Here is a 24,497-nt window from a genome sequence, read left to right as displayed (position 1 = left end):
AGAAAAAAAAAATGAATCGAATAAGCTTCCAAGAAACAATGAGCGGTGCGATCAACCGCGCCAAGATTCATTATATAAAAAAGGGGAAAAAAAAGGTCACACCGACGGCGTCTTCTTTCAACCTATCCGCCGAGCGAGCCGTGCAGCCCTAGAAATGGCCCGAGGCAGGCGTCAGGGCCGCAAGTTTGCGCCGCATGTAAATTTAATAGGTCAGAATACAACGTTACCTCGGGAGAGGGAGAGAAAAATAGAGGCCTCGGCGTCAAAGCCCCCCGAGGCATTGCTCCTCGCGGAGCCTCGTTATTTATTCAAACTTGGCTACAATTACGCCCACCAGCCGCCGTCGTCGGTTGCACCGTGCACACCTGAGCTCCTCCTACATATACTCACGTGCTCCAGCTTCTCCCGTTTCATTCATTCATTCGTTCGCTCGTCCTACCTCCATGGCTGCAGTTGCAGTCTTGTGCCATTGCTTCCTTTCGTGAGGAACTCGTGGTTGTTTCATGCGTCCTTCCCGTAACTTTTGCTGCTCGGCACACATAGGCCATCCTCGTAGGGTACACACACGCGCGCAGGACCGCAATGTTTGCTTCTTCCCTCTCCATATCAGTACTGCGCAGCTTTTTTCTTCTCCTCGCTTTACCCCCTTGGATGCTGCTCGTGTGTGTTTTTCTCTCTACCCTCCTGAGCATCTGATGCTTGCGGTCCGCTCGCTTCCTCCTTTTGCCCCACCTTGTTACCGTCATTTACCTCCCGTCGAACCCTTCGCTCACTTATATCCATTACGCGGTGCTTATCCCTTTCTTTTTCATTTCTATTTACTCTCTCTCTCTCTCTCTCTTTCTCTCTCTCGTGCAGCAAGTGTTTTTTCGATCAACTCTGCTCGACTGCTCTTTTAGTTTTCTTTCCGTTTGATGATTAACACGCAGCTGCGTTTGGTAGTCTTACATCAATAGCCACATACGTGAAAGTGCGACCGTTATTTTTGTTTCGAATTTGTGAAATTTACCTGTAAATTATAGAAATTTATTGAAAGATTCGAGTAAATCGGTAACAAGTGTGTCGGAGTGTTTTATAAATTGTTCCGCATATTTCTTCATTTAATCGCTCACCCTCGCCTTTCTAATTCCAGGTTAATTTGTTTGAACGCATTCTACGATCTCCCTTTTCCATTTGTTACGTTTTCAAGCGTTCTTTCAAAGAATCCCCTCGGGAAACTTGTATATATGAAAAAAAGCAGTACCAAAGTCACGTAAGCTCAAGCCAATCCCAAATCCACCGGCAATCGCTCCAAATTATACACCACGGAGGTATAGGTAACTCCGTTGAGGCATCATTAACATACCAACTCTCGGACTTGTTGGCCCGAATCTCATGCGCGTATACATACGAGCTTGCGTACGCGGACGTACACGGCTCTCCTTTCGACACACGATCGAGCGCCATCCACGCGCGCTGCGACCGTAAATTACATCGCCTGCTTTCTAGTTCTCTCAAACGATGCTGTTGAGTCACCGTAAAGCAGTAGCTGGTTACCAAGTGCAATTTCCTACACACGGCCAAGCTAACGCTTCGAATACGCGTGATCTCCTTTTCATCAGGAAGCTATTGCGCCCGCTAGGCTTTTAGCGCTCCGCCATCGTTTATGCGTGGTTACAACGAGAGGGCCTACGCTCTAGACTTGTTTTTTTTTCTTCTTTTTTTTTTTTCGCGTTTTATACTTTTGCACCGGTGAACGATACAGTGCCATTATACGCGTACGCAGTGTTGTTTGCGCAATCGAGCATCGTTCGTCGTGCGATCGATGTCGCGTTAAAACGTATCCATAATGTCGCGCTCCGAAGTGCGACCGTGAATATTCATGCGATGCTAATGCGCCACGAAACAAGTGGCTTGTTCTTGTATTGTGTTTGCCATTTTTTTACTTTATTTTCTTTTTTTTTTACAAAATGCGTCCGTCAGTCCCCCCCCCCCCCAAGGGATTAACCGGATTATTGGCGTTTGATTGTTGCAGACGATTCAAAGTATCGATTTTCCCATCTCTAGGCGATGCACATTTAGGCTACCAATGAGTTATTCGTACAGTATAGATTCTGGTATTTTACAAATACGTATAGCGCATATCAGTTGGCCTTAAAAAGAGCACAGCTGAATGTCCCTTGCAGTATAGAAAAAACAAAAGGTGTCAATGAAGCAACGCTTGTCTAGGAGCAAACCAAGGCTCGGACCACGTAAATTAGGAAAAAAAGAAAAAGAAAATCTCTTTATCAAGTGATTTGCACCGCAGAGAGAAAGTCTCTCGTTAATCAAACGGTGTATAGATCGTCGGAAAACGTCACCCATTATATTCGTCAAAATCCTCATGCAACACCCCATACACGCGCACCAACCAATTCATTAATCAGAACTGACGCCCACGAGTAATGTCCCCGCGGTAGCGCAAAAAAAACCCCATCCATATGTAGTCGCTTCTCGCGAAACACTTTAATCATCGCTCATTGCAATATACCATAATATATTTATACTTATTCTTATACTTACACCCAATACATGTATATATGTCATTTCTGTTGCAGAACGGAGAGCGAAGACAAACCAGCAGTGCACCAGGAACATGAGGACGGTGGCAGTCGGCGGTAAGCGGTGAGGGCAGGAGGGTTGCGTCGGGGCCCTCGGAGTCGTCCTCGTTTCCATCATCCTGACCGCCGTTGCTGGGAAGTGAGCAACGATGAGGAAATTTGGCCGGGGACGCGATCTTATCCGCAACGCCGGGGCGGTCGTCCTCGCCGTTGGGCTTCTGGCCTCAGCGGTACGCTGCATTGATCTCGGTGAGTTCACGATTCACTTTGCACGGATGCGTTGTCAAGTTTCATTTTCGAGTGGTACTGCCCTTGTTTTCACTCGTGTGCGAGGATAAGTATCGGGAGCACGTTGTGCCTATGCGAGATTCACCTGACAAAGTAGTTTCACGAATTAATTTGACGCACAATTGGTTTCAAATTTAAGAGATGCTCTCTGGACCATAGAATATTTGACCACTTATTTTCCTGTAAATCTAGTTTGACCTCAAGTACTGTCAAATCAGTGGCTGATACTTGGTGATTCGAATATTATACAGTAGGTGAGCACTTGGACCGATGTACTTGAACTCCCGGTGCGGAAAAAAATTTTGAGGTCCGGATCCTAAATTTTTTTTTTTCCATCCTCAAGCCAAGGATGTCATCGCCGTAGATCGTCCCACCAAAAGCTCTCCCCATAAGCTACAAGCATGTTCTCGTTTGTACGCTGCGATCCCGGCACCTCTTTCGGATCCACCCCAGACTTTTTGTTCGTAAGCCCTCGCACGCGTATATATTACATGTACTCGAGTAGAGCGCGCTGATTTGCATGTCGAAGTGCCTTAGTCAGCTCGTGCCGTAAACGAGCCGTCGTGGCCACTAGCGCGACTCCGATAACGAGTTTGTTCTTCTTCTCTTCTCAACGCCCCTCCTTCTCTAATGTCTTCTAGCCTTCCTCGCCTTTTTTTGCTTCTTCCGCTTGCTTCGATCACGAAAAAAAGGTCTCCGTCGCTCACTCGACGGGCCCAAGTCTTTTCGCTTCTGATTATGAGCTTCCAGCAAGGATGCAATTTATTTCGCGTCGCCTGTGTTCCTCTTTTCACAGATTTTGAAAATTTAATTTCCTTCATCCTTCCTTTTTCTATACTTTTAACTCGTGGTACGTGACTGTTTTAACTTTTTTTTTTTTTTTCAACCTTACCATCAAATATACTTCTACTCATAGACATCTATCTGATCGATCCTCTTTGCACAGTTTTTATATTATAACTTTTTCCTTTCCCTTCACTTTTTTTCCACTCAACTTGTTAATCTGTCTCCTTCATGAACACTCGAAAATTATCGTACCCGTACACGCGATTCAATTAACTCCGATTGCGCTTTCTCAAAAAATTCAAATTACAAAATTGTCAATGAACAACCTAAAAATAATGGAGCGTAGCTAATGAAAAAAATCCCCCTACCTCTTTAGAGCAATGATCACCATCTCGTCCAATCGGTCCAATCATGTAACAAACGATCGTCTTCTTCTTGTGCAATACACTCTCAAAGTACAAATCGAAGCGTCGAGTGATTGATTAGCTGGTCAAGAGAAAGCCAAAGGTGTTTTACAGCCGAAACATCCGACTGTACGAGCGTATATATAGACGTGTCGAGTGATGAAAGGGCATTATGCCAAGCCTATACTCTATGTACACCTGCGTACTTACGTGCTACAATCGAATACCAGTGCATGCATTTTGAGAAGCAAAGCACGAGGAAATGATAGGACTCGAGGAGAGAGAGAGAGAGAGAGACAGACGGATTAATGGGACGAAATTCGAGCTTATGGATGTGTACGTATTATTACGTGCAGCCAACGCTGGGCTGATGATCGAAGAGACGCGAGACTCGGAGCTACATCTACGATGGCAAACTCCAAACAACGAAACTATCCGGCAGCGCACAGGGCATGCTTGTTGGCGTTGTTGTCCTTGTCCCGTATGAAGGAAGAGATGGTACTGTGTTGATCCGATATTTCCACTGTCGAGCAATTTCAATTCGTCGACGTGGTAATTCGGTTTTGCGGAAGTTTGTCCCGCCTGGTCTTCTAATCGAGTTCCCGGCCGAGGTGAGGATGGCACGCAGCGGTCCATAGCACAATGGTGCGATGGAAATAAATAATTTGCTTCAAAGGATTGCTTCGAAAGAGATCGATGAAATATTCTATGCGTACTTTTTTTTCTTGGTTGTCTTGTTTTTGTTTAAAGTAGGTTCTATCTTTAAAGAGACAACCTTATGAAGTAAATTCATTGTTTGACGATACATTTTCTTAACGCATCTATGATAATTATTTTCGTTGCACGTAACTAAAAAGTTTAGGAAATAAATTAACAGTTACTATGTTTATCGATGATTGATATCATGCCAATGTTCTATAGTCAAAAAGACTCAAGGAGACAGTCGGTGTTGTCTATATTTTGTGGACACATCGGATACATTGGGCGTACGAAATAGGCGTACGAAATGACAATTTTATCCGCATAATTCATAACAAGTTCCGCTCATTGTCCATAAATAAGTACCTGTAAAAGGAGTATGGCAAGCGCATCACGTGAACTAGGCAATTTCGAAAGTTTGAAAACCATCAATTTGCACAAAAAGATTCCCCAGCAACGAGTAATTATATAGCTCTTGATTCAACGCACCTCAATTTCCGAAGGCTCGACTCGCGAAGCATCAGCCGATAAGTACATTATAATAACCACCGTATCCTCTTTCGGGCCCCGTCCCGAAAAACAAGCTCGTTAACGAGCACACGTGTACTACACGCGCGAACACACATCTCTCCGAGCTATCCGTAAAACTTTTGAGAAAAGGGGGTAACGCCTACCCCGGTAGCCCCTATTGCAGCGCGCGGCCGGCCGAGCGGATGAAGTATGCAAAGTAGATGGTATCTGCAGCAGCACACAGGACCGGCTTTCGAGGCAGTATGCTATACATCCTTTCGGTCTTGCGGTGGATATAGCGGTGGGGCAAACATTGATGCTCGTTTTAGGACAATTTTCGTGAAAGTGATAGACGATAATGGTTTTTGCGTGAGCATGTATTGGCCCCACATGCAGCCAGACAATGTATAGGCTCCTATCTACGGAGTTTCAAACCAGCGAGAAACTATCACTCCAATGGTGTCCTTAAATCCTATGTACCAAATCTCGTTACAATACTACATATACCTTACGTACTTTTTTCTCTCTTAATCCCACATCCTTACATTATGATAAACAACATTCTGTACCCTGTATCCTGTGTACAGCTGTATATTACGACGTAGTAACCCAGTAATCACCAAATACTTGCCTCTCCCCGTCAGCTATCCCCACAGATTTCGCACAGGAAGTGCTCGGTCGCGGATCCCGCCTCTTGATCCCCCGCTGTTTCGTGTATTATAATACCAACGTACATCCGCGCGTGTGCCCCCAGCCTTTTACGAAACAATTAGATCGGTCCTCGAGATAAATATCCTTGCACTTGCGTACGAAAACAGTAAAGGCGAGTTCCTCCACTGAGCTTTTGCTGTTTCGATCTCCCTCCCTCGAATGGACACGAGAACAACAGCGTGGAGCGTAACACGGAACACAAAAGATGACTATCCTGCGATTCGTCTCCCCGGCCAAGCGGGTCCCGTATATACTCGTACCGGTTTATGATCCCTTCGCGCTCGTGATGTGCACATAAATCTAAACACTTTTCAACCTCTCTCTCTCGTTCTCTGCTATCTCCGTACACCGAGTGTACACAAATATTTCTTGTAAGAGTGCACGTTTCTATTGCGCGCCAAAGATCCCCAGCTGTAGCTTGTTCATTACCATCTGGGTTTGGCAGTGCGTTGTAGGTATACCTATATAGTTGTTGGCTAACTCTTTCTCGCTGATGTTGGGTGTCTTTGCTTTCTGATTGCAGCGCAATGCGTCGGGCCACTGGGGATGGAAAGTGGCGCGATACCGGACAACGACATCACGGCCAGCTCGAGCTTCGACAGCGGCAACGTTGGACCTCACCAGGCTCGGTAAGCTATTTTAATTTACTAATAATATTATTCAGATATGGGTGGCAAATTTTGTTTCAAAGTATTTAAATCCCCAAAGAAACTCTTGGATCTAATGAGCTGTATCATTGGCTGATCTATTAACTATTGCCGTTTGTAGACGATATGGAATTGTTTGTAAAAACTACCAATCCCTGACTTTGTAATCGAATGGAAATATTCTATTCAATCAACACCTTTCCAGGAAACTAAAAGTATTATCATAGTTAGCGATCCCCTGGGATGTTGAAAGAGGTATCGCAAGGACTTGGTAAATAATCAAAGGATAATCTATCTTTACAATATCATAGTTTACCTTCTAATATTCCATGGATTCCTGATCAAATGCAGGCTTTATCTATGAGTTTGAGAAGTTCTCAATAACAATTATCTAAAAAGTACGATATCTTGATTATAAAGACCTAAAAGAACATTAAAAGCGAACGTCATTTTATTTTTAAAATTATGTAGATATCGTACTTTAAGGATTCGTTAGAATTTATTTTTAAAGATCACACACTTCTTTAGTCTTCTTTTCCACCTCACATGATCAGATCTTTTTATACTTTCACTAGAACCTACTAAGCATTCACGACAAGTCACGCAACTTTTTGTGTAATACCACATTTTTACGATTTAGACGTTTAACTGAATCAACGTTGCAATCGCCACTGCAATGGATTAGCCGTCACTATGGGATGTGTAACAACGCCTCATCAGTCTTTGCACTCCTAGTGATAACGATGAAAATCCAAGACGAGGACCAGCCCCACCTTGTTGAATAAATAATCGCTTATTAATTGCGTCATCGTCGTCGTCGTCATAGTCCTGTTTCATACCCAAGAGGCTCAGACGAGCTTCATGCATACCAGTCGCTTTAATCGTAGATTTTCCCGCAGCCTCTGTATCCTCGTGCTCTTGGTCGTAGTCGTCGTTATTTCTCTATCCTCCTGTGCTCGCTTGTACCACGTATGTACTATATATCCGTGAGCACTAAATATTCAATAGCCCGACATCGTTTGAATAATATTCAATAACGCTTTGGCTCTAGAACCGATTATCGCCGTTATTCAACTACTTGTTATACGTAACGACGGCAGATGAGACGAAAATCTATACACCTACGGTGGATGATGTCACGGTTGAAGCTCATCGCATTATCTATATATTTCCGCCTCGAGGTGACCCGAAAGTATATAAACTCGCGATAAAACGCTTTTCGCATTTTTCTCCAAGCTTATCGAGCCACTTTAATTGCTCGGAGGCAAATTTATTGGACAAAAGGAGGGAACTAAAGAAAGTTTTACTTCCATCTTCATCGGCCCGGTGGAAAGACTCCATCGAGTCCGTAATTGCTTTTGCCCCGAAAAAAACTCGCAAGTTGTCCTTTTTCTCCCAATTTCAACAAACTTATCGGACAATTGCACCCCTTCAACCCTCAACCACGACTATCAGCCTCATCCATAGCGCTCTTTTTTTCCCCTCACGCATGGATACACTTAACAAAGACATTACAGTATATAATACCCAAAGCAACGCGAACCGCGAGAGCCCGAGCGTATACAGTATAGAGATATCGACACCTTTCCCCCAAACGAGTTGAGGCAGCATTAATGCATCGTGCACACGCATACCCACAGTTTAACGTCATATCCTATCCATGTCGCCTGGCTTGTATACGCAAACACAGGCTCATGGGCACAGAGACGCGTGTACCTATACTTTTAGGGAGGGTGTATACTGGCACCACCTCCCGCGGGACACTGCACACACACACACCCGCGTGGGATGCTCTAAAGCCAGTGTGCGTATACACAGCTGTCGCATGTATACACTTGATTTCGCGCTGGGCCCTTGGATATTAATACATTTCATTACCGCAGACAAAGACAGGCTTGATGCTCCTGCCGGCTATGAGCCCTCGCCTGCTGATTATGAGGACGATACTCGGAAACTGTGGTCGTCTCTCTCTCTCTCTCTCTCTCTGTCTGTCTCCTGTGTGTTGGCTTCGTCATTTCCCTTGCCCCCTACCCCGACCTCCCTGTCTCGTGCCATTTAATTTAATAGAGTCTAGAGGCCTACTACCACTGCCGATGATGCACCGTATTAACGACACTGCAGGGTGGAGGATTGCGAGTGGAGCAACCAAGGGACAGGGGGATGTTTGATGGGTTCGGGGTAGTCGGGGCTCTATGGACCGCGAAGGTGTGCGAGTGGACGCGAGTCCATGGCCACGATGGTTGGCTTTTGTCGAGTTAAGATTTCTCATGGGCTTAAAGTCCACGATCCTAATAAGGATTAACCAGGTTTTGAGGGGAAAAAAAAGAATATTACAAGATAGGAGGGAAAGAGAAAGGGAAAAAAGTACTTTGGGAACTCAACGCCTCGTAGCTTCTGTTGCTGCTTTACTGCTCGTTAGCGTGTCCCTCTTTTGTGAATCTTTTTACACCCGTGTGTTCACTCGCTGAGCGTGTGGATGGCACTCGTTTCCTCTTTCGCGCTCTTCAAGTGTCGCACCACTTCTTGACACCCGGAAATTCTTTTGACTTTGCGATACTTTCGCCCTTCTAATTTTTACTGTCCAGTAATCGTTGCCACAACATTTTCCATCCTCGTGACCTCACGAAAACGCAGCATTCTCCATCAACCCCCGCAAAACTTTTCTTCTGCTCGTGTGGAAAGATCCATGTAGCTCAGGTGGCAAAAGTTTCCGTATATACACGCTGCAGAGTTGGTTGGCCCACAGCGGTATCGGTAGCAGCAAACCCGGGGTCAACTTCGACTCGACGATCCTGTACGCGGTTGTTATCCTGCCTCGGCGACTTCTCGGCACTGTACTCTTTCCATCGCCATCACTTCGACCCGATTCTCCCTCGAGCCAACCGCCCCATACTTGTGCCTTTGCCACTACTGTACCGTTGACTGTCAACGCGACAGTCCTCGAAGTGACCTACTTGGTGCTCCGTTGATGTTCCGATGCTGTGGAATTGTAATTAGTTTGGATGGCGCAAGGTTCTCGCTGATACTTTCCAAACTGTGTGGAAGCAATTGGTGGACTCACGTTGGTCAAGGCAAACAAAATTGGACCGCATGATGATGTACTATCTTCCTAATGTAAGTCACGGCCTCGAGTGCCAATGTCATTTCTTGCATCGCTGTGAAACCAATTACGTTCAACATACACGAGGGACTTATCTTAGATGTCTTCTACCTTGTCACTATCTAGTAACTGCATAAATTGATGAGCTTGAGCTTTGTGATTTTTTTAAATCATCCGTGATGATTTTTACCTAGAAACCATTGCGTCGTCTTTTAAATAGATTTAATCTCCGTGGCATCGCACCTGGACACGTGCCCTAAGCTCGAGGGGATCCATAATCGAGGGTTGGAGAACCGATTCTACCAAACGAAGATCAAGTGGATCGAGGGGAAGATAGAAATCGAGAGTAGTGAGAAAAGAAGGAGCAAGAGAATACAGGCGAGTCACCTCGAGCAATTGCACAAAGATGTGGGGCCGTAATTTACGTTTATCGGTCTGATCGTCCGACGGTCTGGCTTGGAGTCAATTATTGCATTAAGAATTTAGAGCTCGGGATTTCATTCGCTCCACTCGCGACTGTCTTCCGAGGGTACATAGATAACTGGTGGGGGGTGGTAGGGTAGATTTTTAGTTGAGGGTGTTATCGAGTGACGAAACTCTATCATTTGTTGGCATCACTTACCTCTAACATCATTTTTGTGATCAAGTGAACTATGGCTTTTTATACACTGTGACCAATTGGCCGTACATCTTTGTAGTCCATCAACGTCCAAAAAAGTAGACCAACAAAAGTAGGTCTTCCACTCGATGAAGCTTTGTGCCCCATCGCTTCCGCCCCAGTAAAAACCAAACATCCATGCAACCGAAATTGCATCTTTTATGGACCAAAGAGAAGAAAGAAACCAAAAGTCACAAGGTCACGCGGGCGCACCCATTAGCCAACGCTCGAGCACCGCGTCAAAACTGGCGTACCTACGCGCGAGGGAAGAGGGCGATTATTAGTATCCATCTCGGAGATTCGGTCGACGCCCCGTCGCCGCTGCCGGTACGCATAAACGGTCCGTGCAATTAGGAGGAGCAAGGAGCCTCGCGCACCGTGGCCCGCTCCTCTCATCTTTTATTCATGCCCCCTCTGTCTCTGCACTCTCTTGGTACACTCGCCCTCGAGATTAAAACTAAGCTCGGTCTAACGCCAACTTTTGCCCTTTTTCCCCCTCGTGACTATCGGTCCTCCCTCCGATGCCTCTTTTCGACACTCAAGTGTCAGCTGCCGAGGCGCGGTCTCGTGTAAAGTCAATCTACCTGGCAACTGCGGGGGCACTTTGGGCAGTACTGAAGATTTACCACCGATCGAAGCTATACTTTTTCATTCCAGCTCGTGCGGAATAAATACTGTTTTTTGTATTCATCCAGACATCTGAGTGCAAGGCGTTCCCCCGCTCCTTTGAGTTTTAGCATTGTAAATTTTTGCCGGGTGTACTATATACCCCCCCCCCCCTACTTTGCATGGGAAATTTAATAAGATCCAGCTTCCGGCTCTCGGTCGCGAATCAACGTGCAGGCTGTGTGATTATCATCCCAGATTTTCTTCGGGGTTTTCCTTTTCTTTTCCATGATCTCCGAGTTGAGCTCCAAGTCAAGAAGCTGGACTGTTATAATCGACAGGAGACCACTTTCATTTTTTTCTTTTTTTTCCTTGGATATAGTCTACAGAAGTAAAAAAACAGAAAATGTAAATAGTTTTCAAGGCCTGTGTGATGTCACGTGTGGTTTTCTCAAGGAAAGGGGTAGACAGCTCTGTTGGCCCGTCCGACTGTTCTCACAGGAAATTCCCCGACTCCTCGGAGTTATTCGGTTCAATTGCGAGCGCCGTAATCCACCCGGGCGAGCTTTCTCCTCTAATCATCTCACTGGCGCGCAAGTGAGCGATTTACAGCCTCGACGTCCCCGAGAAGCTCTTCGCGCGGAGCAGAAACAAGACAAAGTCGAGGCTCGATAATCGGAGCGAACACCGCCCTCGTCTCTCTCGGTAAGAAGTCCGAGTTAGTGGAGAGAGTAGAAATAAAAAGAAAAGCAAGGAGAGCCATCCGAGCGGTCCCTCTGAAAATCGAGGCTTGGAGGAGGAAAGAGAAGAAGAAGAAGAGGAGGGGGTGCATCACCAGTTGCTTTGCATTTTCGCCGCCTCGGAGGGGAGATATCTGTGTCCAAAGCCTCGGCGCGCCGCAATTTCACAGCTCGATCCGTGAAGAAGCTCCCTTCCCCTGCAAATATGCCTCCTCGGCGCGTTTTCTTCCCTTTTGAGTATACGCTTCTCGCTCGTTCCTCCTCCTCGCCTGTCTCCAAGAGCCGACAGGTGCGCGCTTAATACCGATGTTATTATACGTGCGCCATGGATTTTTGTTTCTTTGGTCCGTTTTTACCCATGCTCCCCTTCGGTTTGAGGAAATGCGATAATAGTTGTTGACTCTCACTGCCATGCACGGATATAGGAAGAAAGTATACACGAGTGAACTGCGAAAGGGGGAATAGGTACTTACCGTAGTTACAAAACAGAACATGATGTTCAATAGGTCCTATAGAAAGTCACATAGGTACCTTTAGCCATTGCCAAGTAAACATGGTATACTTAAGCCATTTTTTATTTTACTGGTTTCAAGCAATTTTCTACACTCCATCCTCCCATTCCCAATTATTTACAAATGTTCACAAAAGTAATGTCTAATCCGATACTTATTGCCAAACATTCCTATTTTTGGTGACTTACTTAATAGACGTACATTGGTTTTTATCATAAAATAATTTGAATTCTGGATTTAAAAAGTGAAATTGTTATTGCATTAAAAATAGTAATGAGAAAAAAATTTAAAACTATTACAATTTATAATCACTAGCTTCACAATATAATTAATATTGTACAGCAAAATGGTACACCTCGTCACGGACGTGGCATGGCTCAGCCAACGTAGCTGAAAACTGATAAAAAAAAGTATGGATCAAAAAGAGCCAAGGGGCTCTAGGTGATGAAAAAAAAAACTACATGTTGTTTTAAAATTTTCCAGGGTGAGGACGGAAAATCAGGGCGGCGCCTGGTGCCCGAAGGACCAAGTGACCGACGACCCCCGCCAGTGGCTCGAGATCGATCTTCACACGGTGCACCTGATCACCGCCACCGGGACCCAGGGTCGCTTCGGCAACGGCGTCGGCGTCGAGTACGCCGAGTCGTACGTGCTCGAGTACTGGCGGCCCCGGCTCGGCAAATGGATTCGTTACAAGGACGTCAAGGGCCACAACGTGAGTGCCATTCTTTCGACTTATTTTCTACCTCTCGTCACATACTGGGATACACAGTGGCATCTCGAAAAAAGTCGAGATCGTTATGTGGTCATCGAAAACCGCACGTTAGAGGGCCGGGGGAGGTAAAAAAGTGCTCAAAAGTTGGCGGACCATTAGACGAGGGGGCCCGCGGGGCGAGCTTTCGAGCTAGAACCACTCCATTAGTCGCGCGTCGCTCTTCGAAGCTTGCTCGATACGGCCACGTGTGCACACCAATGCATATTTAGCTGCCTCGATGCGAGGGAAATATCGATTGGCTTTCGTTCCTCTTTCCGGGCTTTGCGTATACGGATCCGCACAGTGCATAAATGGCGCCCTTTTATCCCGCATGAGCCTCGGAAGCGTACCGCTGACCTTTTATAAATATTTACCGAGGGGCTTTAGCATTGACGTCCCTTTAAAAGCTATACGTTGAGGAATAAACATTTTTACCTCATATCGCATACCGTGCAAATTACCATTAGATGCGTATGAATACTTTTTAAGATATAACAAATTTGATAGGTTTCGTGAATGGTACACCGCCTTACTTCGAATTTGCAATTCTTAATATGTTGTTGGGGGTATATACATTTTACCCGTGTGTACTTTATTATACTCGAGCGTTATCGTTTTATTAATAGGCCATCAATATCAACGCTTATCCGTAATTACAACTTTCTCCGATTAAAATGGCACTCTTACCGCTGAATTAATGCAGTAGGTAAATACGCGTCGTTATTATTCAAAACAGTAGCATTACATCACCTCTTCCCCGAGGATTGAGAGATAAAGGCTGCACGCGTTGTTGCGCCTTAATGTCGGGCGTTTTTCTTTCTCTCTGGGGTTACGATAAATTGGCAACAATCGATCACACGCCCACTCGTGAAAGCGTATGGGTACGGCCAGTTTTTGTTCTACACTATCTTTTGTGTATTATTACTACTTAAAGTGTTTTTAACTAATTTTTTTTCTTTTTCACGCTATTTAAGGAGTTTCATTTTATTCATTGGTACTTTATTCCAGATATAGTCTAATCCCAAAGGAGTGTTTTTTTTAAACTGTAGGTAAGGTATCGTATTCTTGCCCGAGACTTAGACTTTACAATAGCCACCGGCAACATACAATATTTTTGTGCTTCAAAATTGAAAAAGGACTGTAGCGTATACATATAGAACAAGAAAACACATTTCTTTCTCCTCTGAAGACTAGATCACCTATTTACACGATTAAATATTAATCAAAGCTAAGAAAATCTCGAGTATACTTTTCCACATTAAACACTTTGACGCAAGAGCTGAGCTGACATACGTATTAATTCTTAACTAGACCGCAGTTCTCGAAAGAAAGTGTCTAATAGAGTTCCAAAAATATATAGATAAAAATCGTTGAGTATCCAAAGTTTGAATCCAACAAAAAACTTTGCAACACAGCAAACGTACCAAGACTCGGCAACTTAACAAAAATCACTAGAGACTACTTTATAAACTGCAAGAATTAAACAACCCAAAGAAATCTGAGCTTCTTTAAACGATCCCCTCCCAACCATGGAACTCAATTTTCTTTATGGCGGTTAAAAAATTAAAAAAAAAAACTCTTCATCGTTATATTACCGTGCATGCACAAAGTCAGCACCTTATTCGTACTTTTTGTTCCTCCCCATCGCCTTTTTTCTACAGCCCACGATCCAGTGGTCCTCACCCACTCTCCCAACCCCGTGACCCGATTACTCACGGCGGCAAAGCTCAAGCGCTCAGCCATCGACTTTCTTTGAGATCCGCCGTGTAATTTGCCCGCGCGAACTTCCTGAGAAAACAGAGACACCCATCGTCTCTTGGCTCCCTGGAGCAGTTGCATATATAGTTTCAGAGCTGGGAAAGGGCGTGCGCGGGAGTTCAAAGCGACACGGTAAGATAGACGAATCGAAGATTACGTGTAACGTGCAGGCGCGGAGAGGCTGGGGTGCGCTTATCTTCCTCGCCTCTCGGGGACTGATTTCGCAGGCGCGAGACTCGCTGTCCTTTCCCGCAAAGCCGACCGGCACGCGGTACAGGCTCTCTTTTTTTTTTTTCTTCGGGGTCTCGGGCTTTGTCTCGGGCGAATAATTTAAGCCGGCGTCTGTCTGCGACGGCCCGATCAAGAATCACGGCTCAGTTGGGGCGAATGCTCGTGTCGATGTACTGTGTTTCGGAACACTTATTGGCTCTACTTGGACCGAAAATGCTCCGACAATTTTCACACAATCCATGTGATCACAATGGGGAAAAAGTGTGTAGTTTCTCGCTTTTCTTCACAAATTTCAAAATTTCACTTGTTATTCGGATATTTCAGTCGATCCACTTTGCTGAGAGACGTACAGTAATACCAAACCAGCACAAATTATCTGTGTGCCTCGATCTCACTTCTCGCTGGTAAATTCTCACTCGCCGGTAACTCGTTGTTAATTCTCATAGGAATTGAAAAAGAGGGCAAACAGGGAAAAAAATTAAAATCACGGCGCATCGTTTGCCTTAAATACATCAAACAGCGTAATAACAGCAGCAGCTCGTCCCCTTGGATGAAAATAACAAAGTTGAGATAAATAAAGTCAATAGATAGAGGGGGGAAGATAGTGGCACCTCATTTCACCTCGAGGTACCTTCCAGTCGAATCCTCGAGCTATCGAACGGAATAACAAATTTTCGCTACCTCCTTTGGCGATCTAATTACACCGGGAGACTATCTCGTTAACGATTGCAGGGCCGCCGCGATGAGTCCATCCTCTCCGTCCTTTTGGTTATACATTTATATATACCCCGTCATTATCCCAAGTCCAATCGGCCACTGGGTAAAAGCATCCCCCTTTGCGACACTTCTCTCTCAATATTCTATGCCCCTCCGAAGAAACTCGAGATTACTTGGCGCGCCGGACTTATTACGGCGATAATTTTCCCTCCGAGTTACATTCGGCGTTTCTCTCCCTCACTCTTTTGACGATACTTGGTACCCCGTAATACGGTTCGATGAGGATACTTTTTTTTTGTGTCTCATTGTCAAAAAAATTAATGAATAAATAAAAAAACAAACGAGCAAGTACATTGTTAATGATGGACGATGCTCGAGCTTGATTACAATGAATTTTAACGAGATTGACTTTATTAAAGTTTTTTTCCTTTTCTTTGATATATATATATGTATGCACGTGTAAGCGCTCTTACACTGATGTGCGATCGACGAGTGGAAAAAAAAACAGGTGGGGCACGAGCTGATAGGTTTTTCGAAGGGAGCCCTCAATCCATGCGTTCAAGGTGTCAATTAAATTAAAGTGCTCAAACTTTAGTTGGCAATCGATGCTTTTTTAAGTTTTGCTACAATTTTAAGGGGACACCAAGTTTATCATTGTCATAACGCGAGCTTATCCCTAAATAAAAATAATTGGATTTTCACGAACATACTATAGACAATCTGAACTCAAGTTCTTCTGTGACCCAACTTTTTAAAATCTGTGTTTAAAATATTGAAATAAAATCAACCGAGAGCTTAATTTTTCTTTGAACAGTTGAAAGTCTTATAAAAGAGTGATCGTAACAATGTGTATTTAATCACTTGTCAATTAATTATTTAAAATAAAATAGATAATATTCTCAATTGTTAACAATTATTAACTTGAAGTAGGCAGATTCTATCAAATGTATACATCTTTGGTTTAAAAAATTCTTCTAACCATATAGCTACATCATAAAATAATATAAAAGTACGGGTTATTAGTTGATAAAAAAAAGGCCTTAAACATAAAAACGAGTTGAGCAAAAAATGTATCCACTCGCGAAAAAGGCGCAAAAACCACAAAGTATTTTCTACATGCTCCATTACCTTCAAGCACCCATTACACACTTTTTTCCAAACCACCTCTCACGCAACCGAACCAAGTTAATAGCCATTTGCAACAACTTTTTCTACACTTTGCATATCTTATCTCTTGCTCAACGGCATCTAAACTAATAAACTCCAACAAACCAAAGCACACGCTCTTACATGCCCCACGAAGAAAACCGACATCAAACGGTGTCACGCTACAGGCGTTAATCATTTTTTTTTTTTTTTTTTTTTTTTTTTCTTTCCAAGCCCGTGCACTTGCGTTGCGGAGACTAGGAAATATGAATTATAAAATAAAAAGTCGTTCAAATGGCTTTTAGAGCCCGAGTCGTTGCGAACCGGAAGGGGACCGCGCTCTCTCGTGACTTTCGCGCGTTTTAACGACCGAGTTAACGTCGATCGAGCGTCTGAAACTGTAACTTCTCGTGTATACCGTGTGTCGCGGCAGTGTGTGGTACGAAGTAATTGCAAAGTTTGAGATGAAAAGCCACTTTTATTTCCAATAAATTGTACCCATGAAAGCGTATTTTTGAATTTTTTTCCAAATATTAGTTGAGTGAAAAAAAAAAAATTATTTTCTCTCAAAAAAATACAACTTACAACTTGCAAATCGTCAGCACTAAATAAGTCGAAGCTCGAAAATTAACAACTCCAGGTGCGACACTTCCTTAAAAGGGGGTTAGCGAGCCCACTCCACCCAGACGGTTCATAACTTATTTATACTAAGCTTCTTACTAGCGACTCAACTGCTCCGCATCTCCCTGTCCTCGTCCGCAAATAAAAAACTTTCCGCGACTTGTGTTAAATTGTTGAATATTGAGTTTTCAAGGATTACGAAGCTCAAACTCTTTGGCTCCCGCGGCTCCTGGCTTTATGCTCGCGCTCGAAAGTTTGTCGCTTCAACTGCAATATTTCGACTCCGACAACAGCTCAAGGAGTCGCTCATTACCCAAAAGACCCGCCTAATTGAGCTTCGTCCTTATTTTTGACATGAATATACCTTGGTGATAACTTATTTTCTTGCCCAAAACCAAAGTCCCACAGGTATGTGTACTCATTTGTGCTCTGGCAGAGCCTCTTTCGAAGGTCCCAGCCGCCACCGAGGAGTATTTATTATTTAGAGCCCCCATGCGGGTAAGCACCGAAAAAGCCCCTTTGGACTGGCGCGAGAACGTTTGCCCGCTCGCCGGGAGCTTAATTAGCGGTCCCCTTTGTGGCGGGCGAGCCGCTCACCCGATGCAGTTGTCGCTCTTTTTGACCTTAGCCTTACACACTGTGCCCTCCTTTTTTTCAGCTTTTTTCTCGTTCTTTTGTTAAGCAAACGTTACCGATGTTTGTTCGTGGCGTGAAGCTTCTCTGCGTGTGCCGTACAGAGTAACGTGAGCCGTTCACCAATGGGGCTTCGATACGTGGAAGAAAAACATCTTTTATCGATTACCCTTCAGCTATTTGGCTTCGATCCATAATTTAAAAAAATTTGAATTGTCGTTGATAGCACGTATAAATAAAAACGCAAAGGTTTTAATTGTTCTTTTATTGATAAAGAAAAAAAAATTTACTTTACAGTACAAATTCATGTAGAGTGGCTGTAAATTCTTGTCCTTTGAAAACAGGACACTTTGCTTCGTAACCACGTCAGAGTCATACCTCAAGATCTGCCCATCCGATAAGTCCAAGCGCCACAATTAACTCGTCCAGTAGCTCTTACGAGGGCTATTCCTAAACGCGTGCACCCGACGACAGATCACACATGAGGGCAGATTATAAACACGCCGAAGCTCCGCTTTCCCGGAACGCGAATTCAAAAAAGCTCCCGCCCGTATGCACATCCCTCCATGGTATACATGTATACGTGTACCGGATGTGTCGCGCTTAGCGCATACGTGCCACACGCGTACGCGCGCCCAGAAGGGCTTGACCCGAAAATCCGAGTGTGTATACCTCAACTCGCGCAACTGCGTACATACGTAAGCTCAGCACGTTTCTCGCCAACAGTCAAAACGCGAGAGCGGCTGCTCGCTCTCGCGCTATTTTCATTTTTAGATTTATATACGCCCGAAAAGAGAGAGAGAGAGAGAGCAGCGGGCTGCTGCTACGCGTCGTGCACTTTTGATTAGGAGATTTATACCCCGGGCTTTGAAACTTCTATTTCGGGACTTTGGCTAATAACGCGCCAATGGAAGAGTCGAGCTTGCGTGGGAGGGGGAGCTTTTTTTATTTTATTACTTTTTTCAAGTTTTGCGACATCGAGAAAACTACGGAAGCTATGGAATTTCATTGATTAAAGCAGACTATGTAAAGGGAGGAAAAGGTGAGATAGGGGTAAGGGGTGGAAGAGAAAAAGAAATACGTCAGGGGAGAAACGGAAAAGTTACAAAAATAATAAATCACCAAAGTAGCGGTCGGGGAACGAAATAGTAAATAAAGTGTAATGCCCCTTGTTTTTAAAGTGCGCGTAATTAGAAGGGAAGTACTTAAGAGCGCGATATTTATCGTCTCGGTCTTGAGAGCGTCTTTTTTATCTCTCGGGTCGGGATAAGCGCACTCGGCTGTACACTATTACTTTTCAATGAAAACAAAAAAAAAAAAACTGGGGCACTTTTTTTCCCCAATCCTCTCGAGCTGCGAAATTCACCCACGAAAGTTAATTACTACGGCTCGTGTGTCGATCCGCTAAAAAGCTCACAGGAGCAAAGTATCGATTCAAAGATGAAATTGTCACACTCGTCGTCAACTCAATGCGACGCGATAAACTTGTGGACAATGATATCACAACTCAAATGAAAAATTCCCTGCGCGAAATATTCAGCGACTGAAACGATGATTCTACGACAATCGTCCAAAGAGAGTCCAGCTGCTCGCATGAATAATCAACGCCGTGAGCCAAAGTACTTGGGTACACACAAAAGACCGTCGTTAAGGAAGACAAACGATCGGGCAGTCTTTTGGGAAAACCGCGCACGCGAGCGTGTGTACACCTTCGACCGATCGATGCAACCGAGCCCGCGAACTATGGGTGGAAAAAAACAAAGGGGGTCCCGATAATTGTACACATAAAAGTTAATCAACGCCAGTCACGCGCTCGTTAACCCCACATATGTATGTACATACACGTGAGTGGAGGGGTGCGGTTGGTTTTCAATAATTCATCGATGTCGAGTAACGTCACGACTGTCAGCACCAATTGAAAGACTCACACGCGCCCGCCGAGCCTCGTCGGTCGATGATAATTCACTCTGTCACGAGTGACGCGACTTCCACGAAGACGGGACCCGGTGGATGTGTGTGCGCGACCTAAACCATCGCAGGAGGGCAATTGGTTTTCCGTGAAAGCGAGCTTTCCATAAACCATATCGGATACGAGGCTTTTGGCGCGAGCTGGATGTACCCATTCGTCAGGAGTGGGCCTCTTCCAAGTTGGAACGAGCTCGGGGGCTTTGAGTAATTGCTCGCTACTTAGCGCGCGCGACCTGCCAGGAAATTGCGTTGGGAAGGGGCGAGCTTTCTCCCCCCCCTCTTCCCCCTTTATGTAGGTGAGCGCGCCGTCAAAAGGGTGTGCGGGAAGTTTCGCGAGCCGCAAAGTTGATTAAAGGGAAAGGAGGCACGCGTGCGTGTGTGGGTCTGTCGTTACAACGGTGAGGACGTCATGGAAATTATTCCTACTTTTTTGACTTCTCGAGGGTTTTTTCTATTTCTTTTTTTTTTTTTTTTTGCTTTTTGCTCGAGTGGTCTTTCGCAAAACTTGCCTAACTTGAATAATTTTCAACAATTTTCAATTGAACGATGATCCAAGTCGCGGAGAATCTGCAGATTCGTGAAAGCCATGAGCAATTTGGTGAAGAAGTTCTATCTGGAGATTTTTAAAAGATCTCACTTTCCTTAAACTACGTCATGATAATCTCAACTGCTCCCTTTTGATGTCTAAATCGTATCCCTGTCACATCACCTAACAAATCAACTCCAAATTTTGTTCTGAAATCCATGTCCTATTGCAAGGATTAAAAAAAAGCTCGAGTCACAAAATACTCACCTGACGGAACGCGTCGACAGTTGCAATTATCCCTGGGGACAAGTTTACGACGGAAGAGCACACGGAAACCCTATCAATTTCACCTGCAGCAGCTGAACAAAGAAATAAAAGAAAAGTATCCAAGACAGGCTAATCTCCACGTCTCGAGGCCGCGAAACAATGTCGTTCTCGCGTGTAAACTCGTCATATATCCTACCTTGGGTTGAAGCGAAAGAAAGAAAGAAAAAAAAAAATAGCATTTTCCCTCCTCACTTTCCCCATAGCGAGACCCTGTCAAGCGCGTCCATTCGGTCCACGCGAAGTGTATACCCATGTGCCACGGTTTGCTAGCCCGCGTCCTTACCTGGAATACAGATAGCCTCGGCTCGCCATCTCGTATACGTACACCTTCATACAGTAACATACAGCAGTATAGAAGCGAAAGAGGTGCATTGGCAAAAAAATAAAAGAGAGGGAGGGTAGCTCTTGTTCGACGAGAGCTACGTGTGCGGAATGCAGCCTCTGCCTCTCTCTCTCTCGATACTGCGTCGTCGCGCGAGCTGCTATGCAGGCGCCTGTGGAGACCGAGAAAGACCTCTGCGGCGCCTCGCTTTTCCCGTGCCTTCGTACACGCGACTCTCGCGATGTCATGTCGCAGGAGGACGGATGGCTTTGTTTTTTTATTTTTTTTATTTTTTACCAGAAAGTAACCTTGGAGGTACACACATCGACAAAGTTAAACGTTAAAGGGTAAAAAGAAACAGCCCACAAGGGTTGTGCGTTTAAAAAAGAGGGGGGGGGAGAAAGCGAACCCTTCCATGGATGGGTTATCGCGCACGTACGACGTCTCTTGAGCCAAACGCGGGGAAACAATAGCCTGCCCGAGCTAGGGTAACGATAAACCATTATACTATCAGTCCCTCGTTCTGAGAGCTTTTGCAGCGCGTGGGGCCGACCTTACGGGGTACTCGGTGCCCCGTCAACTGCACGCTCGGCGTAATCTTCAACCATATAATGGGACAGTGAGAGGGATTGGATAAAAGAAGGGAGAAAAAGCTGGTGAGCACATCTACAGGATTATACGAGTTTTGAGCGAAAGAGAATGGGCCGACGAGTGTAAAGGGGTTGGTGCTATAGTTGTTTTAATACGTACCTACTCGTTTTTTGGATATTGGTACCATGAACATTTCAATGGGATGCAGAAACAAAAGTTTTATTTGGGTCAGAGGATAAAAAAAATTAGGTCGATTCGGCAAAATGACCCTCACCCGTCAACATTGGTTTGTCGTAAAAGAAGAACCACTACTATGGTGGACAAAAAATATCTCATCACCTAGTTCTCACACGCCGGGTTTACCTTGGCATTCAACAGCTTGTACCTCCCCACAGACAACAGATATCCAAATGCAGGTACATCGAGCGAACGATACACCAGTTGTTGTTTTGGTTAGGGAGTAACATGTACACACGTTGGCAAGCTTTTCTCCAGTATCGGAATATTTCCCCCAAACGCTGAATAGAGGGGCAAACACTGGGAATACCGAAAATTGAAAGAATCTCTCGTGTATTTCGAGAACAAAAAAAAAAGCTCGTTTCATGTGATATCAAGTATGTTAGTTAAAAGAAAAGCTTTTTGACCAACTGCTCGTGAACGTTAGAGCTTTGAGATTAGTAGAATACGTTTTCTTTGTTGAACAAACTGTGCGTACAATTAGCAGAAAATGGCACGAAATGTCACTGAATGGCCACTTGATTCATCGAAATCCTCTAGGCATTTTCAGGGACATTAAAAGGCTCCAAGTTACAGCAAATGCTTCAACCCTCAAAGGTACAGGGAAGATCTTAAAATACACCTTACGCCCATCATCTGTAGAATAATGTCACATATTTTCTTTTCAGTCACCAAAAAGGCCACCTTATTCCCTTTATTCCTCAAAGCTTTCGCCCAACCCATATACTCTTTCTTCCGTGCTGGTATATACGAAAAGCTCGACAGTACACAATACACCAGCACACGTACACAAGTTTAAAAGGGTTAAGCACGCACGTCTGGGCGCAAAATGCGCGTCGCGTGATATACTTATTCCGCCGGCAGCTTGGCTCCTTTTTCCCCCGAAACGAGCCCGAGGGGCTTTTTTTCACGTCAAACGGAGCCCCCACGTGTTATTTTCATAAGCGCCCAGGTGACTGACGCTGCCACCCCTGAAATCAATACTCACACCCTGCAGTGGTCGGGGGGAAGGTGAGACCATACACGTGAACGATTAATCTGCTGGATATTATTTTTCCGCGCGTGCGTGTACATAGAAAATTTGCGCGTGTTACGGGGTAAGCAGAGGGAGAGAGAAAAAAGGGGGTTTGAGCGGAAGTCGCGCCTACTGGATGACGTGCGAGATTCTTATGGAAAAAAGCTCGAGGGGCCAAAGTTTCCCGGGTTTTTCCCCCCGTATACGTGTCTTGTCTTTTCTTTTTGGATTTTATTCTTGGAAAGCGTCGAATCATTTGACGGTGGGGCCCTTTTTTTCCCTTGGTTTTTCTTTATCTTTCATAAACTTGGGGGATGGAGGAGGTGTGACGAAAGAATAATTTATTATCTTGAACTACTCGATCGTTTTTGGTTGAAAATCAATGAGGCCTTGCACGCAAACCTTATCGCCAGTTACGTTACTGTACACACGTGATTTTGTACGTGTCAAAATTTTATTGTGCACGACTTCGTAATTTTGATGCTATCTGGGATTTAAAAAATGGCTATTAGAAAAATAAATGGCTGCCCAGTGATTTTTTTCTTTACGAAGGGTGTATAAGTGTGCTGGGGTGTATTTGTAACTTTGGCCGACATTTTTATCGATATCCTCCTTGAATAGGAGGCACTCAGCTATACGTACTTCTGACTTTCTCATTGTAAGAGACACGTGAACAAAAAAAAAAAAAAATAAAGAACAATTCAACTGTGCCACAACAACCATCAAGGGTAAAACATTGATTTTTTTTTTTCAATTTCTTTGTCTTTGACGAAAAAGTCTTTTTTGATCCCCCACTGAGACGCGATGAGAGCCCGAGGGATTGAAAAGGTACGAAAATAGTACTTTTCCCGAGAAAAAAAAAAAAAAAAAAAAAAAAAAAGACACGAAGCATAAAGTACGTTTCTCTCTTTTCAGGTGATCAAGGGCAACGACAACACGTACCTCGAGTCCAAGCACATACTGGACCCGCCCATATGGGCGAGCAAAATCCGCTTCCTCCCCTACGACTCGCACATGCGTTATGTTTGCATGCGCGTGGAACTGTACGGATGCCTCTGGACTGGTAAGTGCCACCTGTAACGTCCATACACCTACGCTCTTGCATCCCCATCACGCGGGAAACACGCAACTTTTTATTATTTTCCTTCGCCATAATTCGAACGCCAGAGGCGCGTTTTAATACGCGAAAAAGAAGAAACTTAGCATCACGCGGATGAAACTATTTCGCAAAAATGCACTGCAACGCATATAGCTCACCGTGCAACAATACCCGCCGTCCACGGCAGCTTCCTCTCCCGGAAAATGTCGAAAAACTTTCCTCCACCATCCGTAAAATACATCCTTTCTCTTATTTTTTTTTCCTCGTCCGAAGAAAAGCAGCCCCCGCAGCCAGGACGCGGAAAAACTTTCC

General features: G+C 44.6%; 1 protein-coding gene across 1 annotated transcript in view; it reads left to right on the top strand.

Annotated features, from left to right (window-relative positions):
• The first annotated feature begins 2,728 nt into the window (after positions 1–2,728).
• Positions 2,729–24,497, top strand: part of LOC106639462 (discoidin domain-containing receptor 2) — a 57,303-nt gene continuing 35,534 nt past the window's right edge. Inside the window, exons 1-4 of the mRNA XM_089592133.1 lie at positions 2,729–2,828; positions 6,501–6,606; positions 12,724–12,955; positions 24,002–24,149. Of these exons, the coding sequence (XP_089448259.1) occupies positions 2,729–2,828; positions 6,501–6,606; positions 12,724–12,955; positions 24,002–24,149 (586 nt within the window). The remainder of the gene's footprint in view (positions 2,829–6,500; positions 6,607–12,723; positions 12,956–24,001; positions 24,150–24,497) is intronic.

Source organism: Copidosoma floridanum, unplaced genomic scaffold (assembly GCF_036245765.1).
Source record: "Copidosoma floridanum isolate Cflo_tuat_1 unplaced genomic scaffold, Cflo_Japanese_pri ptg000014l, whole genome shotgun sequence".
Classification (NCBI taxonomy): Eukaryota; Metazoa; Arthropoda; class Insecta; order Hymenoptera; family Encyrtidae; genus Copidosoma; species Copidosoma floridanum.
Note: the sequence above shows the minus strand (reverse complement) of the source record. Positions and strands in the feature narration are given on the sequence as shown.